We start from the raw sequence: 12387 nt of genomic DNA, 5'->3' as shown, positions 1-12387 counted from the left end.
AACTGGTCAGTAACTGACCAGATATAAAAGACTTTTGAGAATTCAAATTCAAGATTCCCTAAGGAACAGTTAGGCTATGAGCAAAAAGTAGGATCAACAATGATGAGTCTGACTTTGAACCTGCTGAGTTTCAGGTGCTAATGGCACGTCTGGCTGAAACTTATCAGAAAGGACAGGACTGGAAATATAGAATTGTCATCCGCTCAGAAGCAACTTTTGATTTTGGAAGGGTTGGCAAAGAGGAAAGCACAGGCAGAGAAAATTACTAAAGAATCTCAAGGGAACCTTAAACTTGGTGGTGGGGAAATGATTGTCAGAGGTGACAAAAAGAGCAATGGAGGGGGATAAGTGAAGGAGGATTATAGAGGAAACCAAGGGAATCAGATGAAGAAGTAATCAGTGAAGTTAAGTGCTGGGCAGAGACTGAAAGATCCAAGGAATGAGAACAGGGTCCAAGGAATCCAGGGATCCAGGGAATGAGAATTGGATTGGGAAAGGAGTGGGGGGGGGTGTCACTGTTTGCTAATTATTAATCACGTTTCAAAGATCAGGGCCAAGTCTCAGAAGTACTGATTGCTGCCATATGCCAGACAACTCTGGATAAGGCTCTATCCTCTTCAAGAGAAGATTCTGGATGACTACCTTTGCCTTGTCTTTGATGAATACATATATTTTCATCAATATATATGAATATATAAAACCCTCTAGCAAATATAAGCATTAAAAAAAGAGAGCATGTCTACATTTCTCACTGCTTAAAATAGGATTATAATGGGGAAGGTATCAGGCAACACTCAGCATTACTTCCTTGTAACAGACAAAAAAGATAAATCACCTGGAGATACTCAGATCACTCATAAAGTCAGTAAAATGTTAAATGGAGGACAGGACCCTAAACTGCTATTAAGAGTCTTAGCCTCTACTCATTATATCAGACCATACACTCTTGCAGGTTTAGGATGGAGTTCCAAATAACTTTTTTGTTTGTTTTTTGTTTTTTGTTTTTGCGGTACGCGGGCCTCTCACTGTTGTGGCCTCTCCCATTGTGGAGCACAGGCTCCAGACGCGCAGGCTCAGCGGCCATGGCTCACGGGCCCAGCCGCTCCGCTGCATGTGGGATCTTCCCGGAACCGGGCACGAACCCGCGTCCCCTGCATCGGCAGGTGGACTCTCAACCACTGAGCCACCAGGGAAGCCCCAAAATAACTTTTTAACAACTAAGTCCAAATAACTTTTTAGGACTTAATTTATATATTTCATTAAAGAGGTTTTTCTTTAATTGTATCTTAATGCATGGGCTAATAATTACTAATTTGCTATGCTCTTACAAAATATATCAGGCTAATATCACAATGTATATCACACTGTTCACTAAATCTTGTCAATGTTGAATTAAGAATCTAGTTAAGGAATTATGGATTTGCATACCTGTGGTATCCATCGGGAAGACACAAAGCTTGTCACTTCTATTACAGGCAAGCCAGTTTGGGAAAGTTGATTGATAAATTCAATTTTTATATCTGTAGGAACTATAATCTAAGAAAACATTAAGAATTATAAGTAATTTGCATAAGTTATTTATTGAAGCATAAACAGAAAATTAATTCCTAACTGAAAGCAAATACTATTTAAGATTTATAAATTCAAGTAGCAACTAAGAACAAATGTAATCATCTAACATATGAAATCCATATGTCTTTAGACTCAATAAATATTTAGATTTAGCATTTTTTAAAAACTATGTAAAATTAATATCAAGTTACCTTTTCATTCTGCAATCCATCTCTAGGTCCAACTTCTACTATTTTCACATATTCAGGGAGTCCAGATGGCTGGGATGATTCCTAAAATTAAAAATACAAGACAAGAAAAAGAGATAACAGATCATCAAACTTGTTTACTTGAAAAGTCAAACAATTTCACTTTGTTGGATTAAGTTCTCAGCCTGGAAAGTTAAGAAAGGTAAGAAATTGATATAATGATATAATCCAAATACCAAGTTTATGTTATTAGCAACATGAGGTCATTTTTTTTTTTACAACCCAGTGATATTCAGTCTAATTATGATTAAAATCCAAAAGATGAATTTCAAAGATAAAACTGCGGAGAAGGTGACTTACTCAGGATCTAAAGAGACAATCTGCTGAGTAATTCTATGCGTGATGATAAACGTACCATTGTTAGAGTTCATTAAGAAATTAGATCTTTGTATTAACAGACTTCTACCAGCCACAATCATCCAGCTGCCATACCCTGAACTTGCCAAGTGTGAATTCAGTTTTCTGGCCTGTGTCAGAGAATAAGATGTGTTGTTTATTTCTTGTCTGTGTCACACAGCACAACCAGCACCTAAACGCAGCTTCCTAAAGGGCAAACTCCCCCCAGGAGGACCTAATCCTTGATATTCCCCTCTGTTCCTAAACTAAGTATTATGGTCACATCATGTTTAGAAGGACACTAGTTTGAAACAGGAAAAATGGAAACTGACTTTCTCAACTTCATATTGCAGTTAAAATCGGCAGTAGGCTACATCTTTCCAGACTGGACAAACATAACCTCCTGGTATCTCTGAGCCCAGTTAAGTGTGGGTAACCAATCATCAAGGTCTTCTAATGGATAGCTGATGGAACTGACCCAGATCAGCATGACCTGTACTTCAAAGTTATTTTTTTGTCTTGCCTTTCATAAAGGATGATGACTCTGGGCTGACCAGTTTGCATTGTCTCACTCTGTCCTTGTAATAATCACAGGCATACACCGATAAAGTGGCTATTTTAGATGCACAACCCAGATTGTTTCCATCACACAGCACAATGCTCCCTGCCCTTTCTAGGGTCCATAGCTGTTACCTGGTTTTATTAGCATTCTGTGTTAATTAACTCAGCAAAGGAACCCAGATGATCCCTGTTACAATGTTTACATACCACCCTCCACAATTTCCATGAAATCAGGCAATTCAATAAGGAAAAATTAACTGAGAAGGAAAAGAATTCTAATCTCTGCATCTCCTGAGCAGGCTGTGATGCATGCAGTTGGGAGGGTGGAGGTTTGAGCGAGGACACATGGGGTCCCTCAGCTTTAGGCTCAGTTTTGGATGACAATCATGAAATCATGCATTATTTACAGGGTGGCCATCGTTTCAACCAGGCAATAAGATAGAGGGATGGCATGGGAAGGCAGAGTAAAAAAGAGAAGCTCACTCCTCTTTCTTATTACCTCCAGTCCTAAAATTGCAGGGATGAAAAAACAAAAACAAAACTAGGCAATCTTAAGCCATGTGGTCTCATTATCGCTGATTGTTTCCTGAAACTCATTTTCAATTAGCAATTAGCTAATTAGCTTGGAGCAATTAGCTTGGAGTATACATGGATGAAGAATACTACTTTATTAAACAGCAGTGTTTAACCCCAAAAAAGGAACATAGTGTTTTTTAAGGTAATAACAATATGCTGAGTACAATTAAAGAGCTTGGGACCTTCCTTCGCATCACTGGTATAGCTGGCAGAAGTAACAATCTGAAGAAATTAAAGTGTAATCTCCCACTAATTATAGCCATTTAAGTCAAAGCAGAATATATGCATACTTGATATTATTTTACATTTCTTCTTGAATCTAACACTCTCATTTTGTCTTCTAGTCATGGATCTGTATTCCCTCTATCTGAATACCCAAGAAATCAGAAAAAAGTTATAATGTGTTCAGTAAGTTCAAAGAGTAACAAGTTTCCCTTTAAACAGCATATAAATAAATATATAAATAAAGTCAATACATAATTGTTGAGTATGTGTGATGTGAGAGCCCTATCTTGGTATTTTCAGTGTCATTCTGGGCATTACTATCTCTGTATTGACGTTTCTAAGCAACTTCAGCTTTACATAAATAATGCAATGCCTACTGAGCAAATCCACCTAAATGTTGTAGAAGCACATAATTTTCAATGATGCAAAACTGATCTCATGATTTCTCTGCCTCATTCCTCTCCTCAGATATTCTCCCACCACCTACTATCCGATTCCATCTCTCTTACCACTTATATCTAATTGGTACCTAATTGGTATTTTTATTACTGGTTCTATTTTGGCATATACCCAACACCCAACACTTAGCTTGCACTTAATAATTGTTTGTTGATTGTATTAGTGAATCTCTTTTGTCACTGGCTGTATTTAAATTGTCTTCCTTTTCTACTTAGTCTATTGCTGTAGCTTCCTAAGTATTCTCCCTAATTTTGTTTTTCCATGATTAAAATGCTTCAGAATGTACCAGTCACCTTTGGAGAGATCTATCAACCTAAGGTAAAAGATGATTCCTGACTAGCCTCTCACCTTCTACCACACTCTACTTCATGCATCCTGTGATTTTAGTCATGCTAAAGTCATGTCCTGCTCACTTTCATGACTGTAGACATGAAGTTGCTATTGGTTGGAAATAGTTTCTATCTGTGGGGAAAATTTTCCACCAAAACCATTTCTCTTCTTCACAGACAAAGGACTGGACCTCATTTCTCCTCTAAGAGTTACGTTTGAACAAGTTCCAGTTGATGGAACATCAATGTGAATGCTATGTACCGCTTTTAGGCTTGGCCCATGAAAATATCCCATGCACATGTCTCAATGCTCTTTCCCCTCTAGCCAGCTTGATGCAGATGAGTATGGCAGACTTGGAAGCTGATAAAGATAAAAAAAAAAAAAATTGAAGGAACCTACACCAGAATCACTGCTTTAATAAGAATTCCATGCCTATAAGAAACAATTATTTTGTCCCTCATAGAGATGAAAATAGATGTCAACTCTCTTACACCATTGAGGGTATAGGTATATCTTTTATAGCTCCTAATTGTGAAAAATTATGAAGGGTCTGAAATTTTACCCTACTTCCAAGCTAACAAGTGAGCCTGCCATGGATGCTGGTGGAAGGCACAAGACTCATTGGTCAGAGAAGGAAAAAAAGGCTTATCACTCACAGCAACAGCAGTAGCTAGAAAATCAGGATTTGTGCTGGTTCCCCAAGCCCCAACTCCCAGGAGAAAAAGGGGACCATACAATGCTTGCCCAGACAATGGGTTACATTACAGGAAAGGAACCCCAAGCACAGGAACCTTGAACCTTTGCTAATGGGCAGTACGCATATCGTTCCTTGGTGACATATACACGGTGTTTATCATGCTTGACCATGAGTATGCCTGCCTTTGATCTGAGAGAAAGACACTTCCCCTTGGCTCCAGAAGGAGACACTAGTTCTATCATTCAAAACTATTTTGCATTAAAAAAATCCTTGAAAAGAGAGTCTGGAACAAAGGTAATTATGCCTCTGCTTGCAAGAAATACAATAAACTTATGCAGAATTATTTCCCAATAATATCCACTCTTCATTTTTACACCATCCTGGTTTATGGCAAATTTTCCCACTAGTAAATCACTCTGTTGGCCCCTCTGATTAACTAACAGAGGCTGGAACCAAATCCGCTCATTTTTATCTCAGAAAACATTTAATTAAGGCTACTCTCAACAGACCTTCAAGGAGCAGGAGAAGGCCAACCTGCAATATTGACTTCTGCCATGCCACTCCTCCCCAGGGTCCTGGATCCAACCAGCAGAACGAATCCTATACTGTAGTGGCCTCTGCATCAGAAGCTCAGCTTTGTTTACTTTGTGCCTATTTTATGATGGTGGATGTGTTACCATGTTCAATGCTATGATTTATCCAGGCAGCAACAGTGACAATATAGGTGATGGAGGCTTGATCTGCAGTGTGATTCCAGTGTGTCTCATCAGAGTATGGGCTTCAGATGATCCACCAGCAGCCATAATTTATTGCCATAATTCATAGCCTCCCCCAAAAGGTGTCTTTAACATCTTAGTCTACAGTTTCCCAAATGGCAGACAAATAAGCTAGGCCAATGACCCCAACCCAAGAGTCAATAAAAACATGGCAACGGCCTCAAGTTCTGTTGGGCAAGTAGAGCAATCACATCCCCTTTCAGTTCTGCATGGCGGCTGGAGAGGTTTTACAACTGCAGGAGCCCAGTGGTCATCATCAGATTTCAGTTCGGCCAAAACATCATCCAACCAGGCTAAGAAAAGCACTGTGAAGAGAAGGGCCCCCACTGAGCCGGTAGCTTTGTTCCAGGCAGTGGAACAGGCAACAGAGGGCAAGGGTTACTTTTTGTGGGTAAAGCTGAGATTGCACTGGGGACAGGCCAACCACTTTCTCGAATATACAATTTCCACTTGATTAGTGTGGCCTGTTGAAAATGTCCAACCTCGTTAGTCATTGACTCCAAGTTGACCCCCCAAAATGGAAATAGGGGCCAGAGAGTCACAACGGCCTCCCTAACTCAGGTGTCCAGTTTCAAAAAGAGCTCCAAGGCAAGCCAACAGCTGATTTTTAAAAGAGACTTGGATGGCTGTGTCATGGCAGTAAGGGATCCACAACCCCCCAAAGTGCCACCAGGTAGAGGCTGCCTGACTGACAGAAGCTCAAATTTGCAAAATCACCAGTCACAGAGACTTAGAGATCAAAGAGGTCAGGAGGATTTGGGGACCCCCAAAGTTATGTTCACTTCACTACATACAGCTCTTCCCATTGAGATGATACCCTCTGGCACTTATGGGACAGAGAATTACAATCACAACACACATCAGTTTTTACTATACATTCAGACATGCAAGCAACAACAGGCCAGTGTACTGGCCATGAAGGCCCCACCCACAAGGCTGCGTCAGGTCCCCTTTCCCACTGAGAACACTGCCCAACCCCATCAATTGAATCAGGACTCCCACCCCCATGGGACTGATAGGATGGTGACTTGGATGGCTTTATCGGACAGAACCAGGAAGGTTAGAGTCCTTGCTCTCCCCACCATTCCCCAGCACACTCAGATGGATGATCTCCATGCACCAGTAATCATTTTTTTCCTTAAATAGCTGAAGGAGGAAGGTTGGGAAAGATGAGGGGATGCAGAAGGGAGCAATCAGCACAACAGCTGCCCACTGCCTCAATCCAATGAACTTGCAATGTCTTTGGTCCACACAAAGCCCTGTATCAGGCAGCAAAAATCATCATTCCTGATGCCATCTATTTTAACCTTGGGAACCCCTGGCCTTAGCTTCCATAGCTGTGTTGGTTTCCAGCAGGATCACTGTTTTTTTCCCTCTGGCTGTCTAGGGCTAAACTTGTAGATGCTCCACTGTCAACATACCATCTCTTAAGTCTTCATCCAGTTACAATACAAGGACTAAGGGAGTCTTGCAAGGTAGCAAGGGTGACTCTGAAACTCATCTACAATTCTTTGGGTCCTTTCTCATTCTCTAGTGGGTTGCTTTTCAGCACCTTATACATAACCTGGGGCAGGAGTACCCCACAAACTAGTCAATGACTCATCTATGGCTCCTCACATAGGAGTTTGTCCATCCCAGTGAAATCTCCCCAAAGTTTCTGTATAGCAGCCAAGACTCACAGCAGACCTTTTGCTGCCATCTCTAGTTGTATTTAGTTACAGAGGACAGACTGCTGTATGGGCTAAGAAGGTCCAGCTACTGTTATTCCTTATTAGAAGCATTAATTATCCCATCCTATCTCCTCCCAACTCAACCAATCAAAGTTCTTATGATTCACCTGGCTTCTTCCAATAATGTTGGCCAAATTTCTTCCTTCTGCACTCCCAGTAATTTTTTTTTTTTTTTTTTTTTTTTTGGTATGTGGGCCTCTCACTTTTGTGGCCTCTCCCGTTGTGGAGCACAGGCTCCGGACGCACAGACTCAGCGGCCATGGCTCACGGGCACAGCCGCTCCACTGCATGTGGGATCTTCCCGGACCGGGGCACGAACCCGTGTCCCCTGCATCGGCAGGCGGACTCTCAACCACTGCACCACCAGGGAAGCCCAACTCCTAGTAATTATTGATGGACAGAGAGAAAAGAACCTTCAGCCCACCCAGGACTCATCTTAGTGCTACTTTTCACAATGGATGGACCTGAGGCTGACCAGTAAATCTCCAAGGAAGTTTCCCATCTCTGAGAAGAGTTAGGACAACCAGGGCACCACTCGGCCTCTGAACCTACTTCCCTGAAATCAGACAGCAACCATCTTTCCCAATTCCTCATCTTTAATAGACAGTAAAGCAGAGGACCATTCGTTGCTCAGTTGACTAAAATCTGGGCAGCATGTTTGTTACCCATACCCATGGACTTCCCTCAAATCCCTTTAACCATCTGAAAAGCCCTCATTCTTCCTTTTCCAGGAAGTGTCTCTCTCAACATTCCATCTTCATCAACAAAACTGTCAAACCTGTGAAGGGCTGAGATTTTATCCTACATACTAAGTAATAAGTAACCCTGCCACAGTGTTCTGGATGCTGGCAGAAGATATGCGGCTCTTGAATCAGAGACAAGAGGCTTTACTACTCGCCTTAATAGCAGTAGCCAGAGCACCAACAGCTCTTGTACCAGTTCCCTGAGCATTGTAGGGACGGTGCTTGGGGAACCTGACCATTTCATAAGGGGCAACAAGCACGTCTGCCCTTTGCTTCGAAAGGACACCCTACTATCAACCAAGGCCATCTGCTACACAAACACCTTGAAAAGATATTTCCAAAGGAACTAGTAGAATATGCAGAAATGTGAGACACCCATGAAGAATCATTTCTCAACACTATGATTACCTTAATTACTGTCCTCAATCAAAATGCTTACTCATTAACCAAGATTCAATCTGTCATCTACTCAAGACTTTTCTGACCTCCCAATATAGAATTAAGTACAGTTGACCCTTGAACAACACAAGGGTTAAGGGCGCCAGCCCTCTGTGCAGTCAAAAATCTGTGTGTAACTTACAGTCAGTCTTCCATGTATACCCAACTCCCACCCTTCCACAGTTCCTCCCTACCTGTGGTTCCACACCTGCTGATTCAACCAACCGCACGTCCCATCAGGTAGCACTGCAGAATTTACTTTTGAAAAAAGCCCACATATAAGTGGAACCCCACAGTTCAGAACCTGTTGTTCAAGAGTCAACCATAGTTTCATTTCTATGACCCAATAACACTTTGTAGAGGCTTATTTTAAAATAAATCTGTAATTACTTCTTTGCCTGCCTGTTTGCCATTTTTCATTTTAAACTTTCAGGATGGACATATACTAAGCGCTTAATTAACACTGTTTGTTGAATGAATGAACAAATTCACATCTAAAATTTAGAAAAGCAAGGTTAACCTTTCATTTATATTGAATACTACACTTATTAGCCAGCATTATTATAGTTATTGGATATATGGAAATGATCCAACCACACAAAAAATCTCTGTCCATAACAAGATTACGTTTTAGTGGCACAGTGATCTGTGTGTTACCTTCTGGGACGGGGTCATTGGGGACGTGGCACTGTTCTTATACATTGCATATATAAGAGTTGATGACTTATAAGTTCCAAGGAATTGCAATCTAGTTTGCAGAAGTGAGCACCATCATCCTTAAACAGGTTTTTGGTCTAAATTTATTTTTATGGCAATAAAATCCCTGTTACTGAGTTCACTTTATCCTGTTTAATGTGGAGTAGTGTATGATACTAGTGAACAACAAAAGGTGTATTATCCAGAATGAGGGTTTCAAAAAGCCAAGTTACATGGCTGAATGTATGCCCACATCTGGCATCAGATTTCTAATGGTTCACTTTCACAGGGTAACAACCAAAGCAATACTATCTTGCATTTATATGTTGCTTTATTATTCCAAAGCACTTTTCTATCTACATTTCATCTGTGGAGCTACTCTGTGGGGTAGGCAGACTGAAAAAGAGATTAAATGACTTTCTAAGGTTACCTAACTATGGTCCCTGGCTCCTATTCTAGTTTTCTTTAGGATGAGGTTAAATACATCACCAACTATTGAAAAAGCTTTGGTTGAAAAAGTAATAATGAACCATTCTTTCATGCAGAACATAAATGGGCTGCTTTAACACACATTTTTCAATCTTACATAAAATTAAATGGAAGGCATATTTTGATGGGAATTTCTCTGAAATCTTTAGGGGGTGTGTGTGTATGTTATTATATTATATATGTTTTCTATGTATTATATAATACATATACACATATGTATATGTGTATATGCATAGTTTCCCATAATGGGTGGCTTCTATATATACAATCAACCCTCCAGGTGGTGACAGATATGATGCCTCACTATTCACTCTACAAGCACAACTTCTTTTTCCCTAGGAAAATGATACCATCCACAGTAGAAATTTCTAAACAGAATTTTATATGTTCTACTCATTCATTTCTTGAGGAGTAATTCTATGTGTAAAAAAAGTCTTTATGGATATTGAAATACCCTGTTTCATAGCCAGTATTCCCCTGGAGAACTGCTACAATGACCAAATGAAATGCTCCCACTACACAGATGAAATGTCTGAATCAGGAAACTGCATGATTTTCTTTTGAAATTAAATTGGACTTTTTAGGGGGCATTAGATTTCCACTTTTCCAAAAGAATCTCATTTTGCCATCTCATCTGACATATGCACATAGTGCATCTTGCAGTAATGGTAAACCATCCACATTGTGCTATTTGTTATTTCTTAGATATTAATTTATCTTTTAATGAAACATAGTCAGAAACACATAAAGCATTATCACAGGAATCTTGGTTCTCTGGAGCAGTCTAAAGATGGTTCTCTCCCTGGGTGCCTTTCTGGGATGAAGGGCTGAATCAACAAAGCTGATATCTGAAACCTTTCTTTCAGAATAGCTGTGCCCCAAGGTCAATTCAAAGGCAATCTCTGACAGTTTAAGAAGAATTTATTTGTAGCCAAGTGAAAATAAATTTATAATAGACGACTAAGTCAAACTCCATGAACAACACATCTTATTTTCCTGAATCAAAAGGTTAAAGGAAGGTATCCACTTACCTTTTAGCAATTATTGGACAGCCAGAAAGAAAATGTGCACTACTTCATTCCTAAATGCATTTGGTCAATGTTTTAACAGAGATTAAAAGCAAGTTCTAAAATGTGAACAATCCTCTGTATGTATGTGTACTAATATTTGTTCTTGGCACCAGATGGAAAATTAGTACTGAGTGTTAGTGTAGATATATAACATGATTAAATATGAATTCCCTCTAGAAATATATAAATTTTTTGAACACTTAAATAAATATAAAATCACCCAAAATTATTTATTAAAATAAAAAATAAGGCTGTTAACATCTGTGCCACATAATTCGCTTCCTAATTAAATAAATTCCATTTTTAAATGTGTCGATAAATAAATGTATACATATGTATTTAATAATCATCCATTAATTATTGTTTTAATACAAAAAAACTGCATTTTAAATAAGATAGTGTATAAGAGCTGAAAATAGAGAATATTAAAATAGATTTTGTAAACAGTTTACGAAATGTAGATAGTAATAGAATAAGAGAAACAAAAGTAAGATGAAGCACATGTAAGAAGAAACAAATTGAAGAAATCAAGAATAGCAATTTTTAATGAGAGAATTCAATAAACCATCCTATAGAATCATTAACATAAACTTGAAAGTTCAAAAGAGAAAAACTTCCATGTATTGATAGAGCACAAGACCCCCGCATATCTAGTTTTATTGACATTATTTACTTTCAAGAAATACCATTATTTATTCCTTTATTCAAGGCAACTTAAAAATTGAAAAAAATAAACTATGGAAAAATCTATAGATTTTTCATGACTATTATCAGTATTACTTAATTGAAGTTTAGGATAGTAATAAAAGTGTTAATTAGAAAATCAAAAGAAAATGTTTGACTTGAAATACTTGAAGTATGAAGTTTCCTTTTCCTCAAGGTCTTCACTAATAAAATTTTTATGAAACCACTAAGGTTACTTTGCTTTTTGCAAACACAGAAGCAGTAAAATTGATTGAAAATATATGGATATTTTTGGAAAGGCTGAATCTCCGAGGATAAAATGCAGTATGTCATATAAGATACCAAGTTTCATCATGGAAATATTTTTAGAATAAATTTCTGAAAACAGTGGTTTAAAATAAAAATGCAACTAACTATATTAAGCTAGTTATACAAGCAGCATGACCTTATAACCACAAAGGTAAAAAAAACACTACTGGGATATATAATTTTGTCAGAGTTTTAGAGTTTATACTCCCAAGTGGTACAGCAATGCTTCTGCTGGGGAAGCTTGGCTTATTATTTGGTTAGGAAGACACCATTCATTGTTCTAAATAGTTATTTAAATTTGGGTTGTTATTATTAACAAGCCATTATATTGCTTTACATGACTTTTTTTATTTATGCCATGTTGGTTGTATAACAATAACAAAACAGGAAATCATGTCATAGATATACCATGAGTTTTCAGCTTTATAATGCTCTGCATTAATTTCAA

The 12387-nt window shown here is 38.7% G+C and overlaps 1 protein-coding gene across 4 annotated transcripts in view; it reads right to left on the bottom strand.

The window, feature by feature from the left end:
• Positions 1 to 12387, bottom strand: part of HMGCLL1 (3-hydroxy-3-methylglutaryl-CoA lyase like 1) — a 137742-nt gene that overhangs the window by 85540 nt on the left and 39815 nt on the right. For all 4 annotated transcript variants that reach the window (XM_060164112.1, XM_060164114.1, XM_060164116.1 and 1 more), the window contains exons 2-3: positions 1764 to 1844; positions 1429 to 1536 (exon numbers count right to left, since the gene is read on the bottom strand). In XM_060164112.1, coding sequence (XP_060020095.1) covers positions 1429 to 1536; positions 1764 to 1844 — 189 coding nt within the window. The remainder of the gene's footprint in view (positions 1 to 1428; positions 1537 to 1763; positions 1845 to 12387) is intronic.

This window comes from Lagenorhynchus albirostris, chromosome 10 (assembly GCF_949774975.1).
Source record: "Lagenorhynchus albirostris chromosome 10, mLagAlb1.1, whole genome shotgun sequence".
NCBI lineage: Eukaryota > Metazoa > Chordata > Mammalia > Artiodactyla > Delphinidae > Lagenorhynchus > Lagenorhynchus albirostris.
This window is presented reverse-complemented; position numbering and strand designations above follow the sequence as displayed.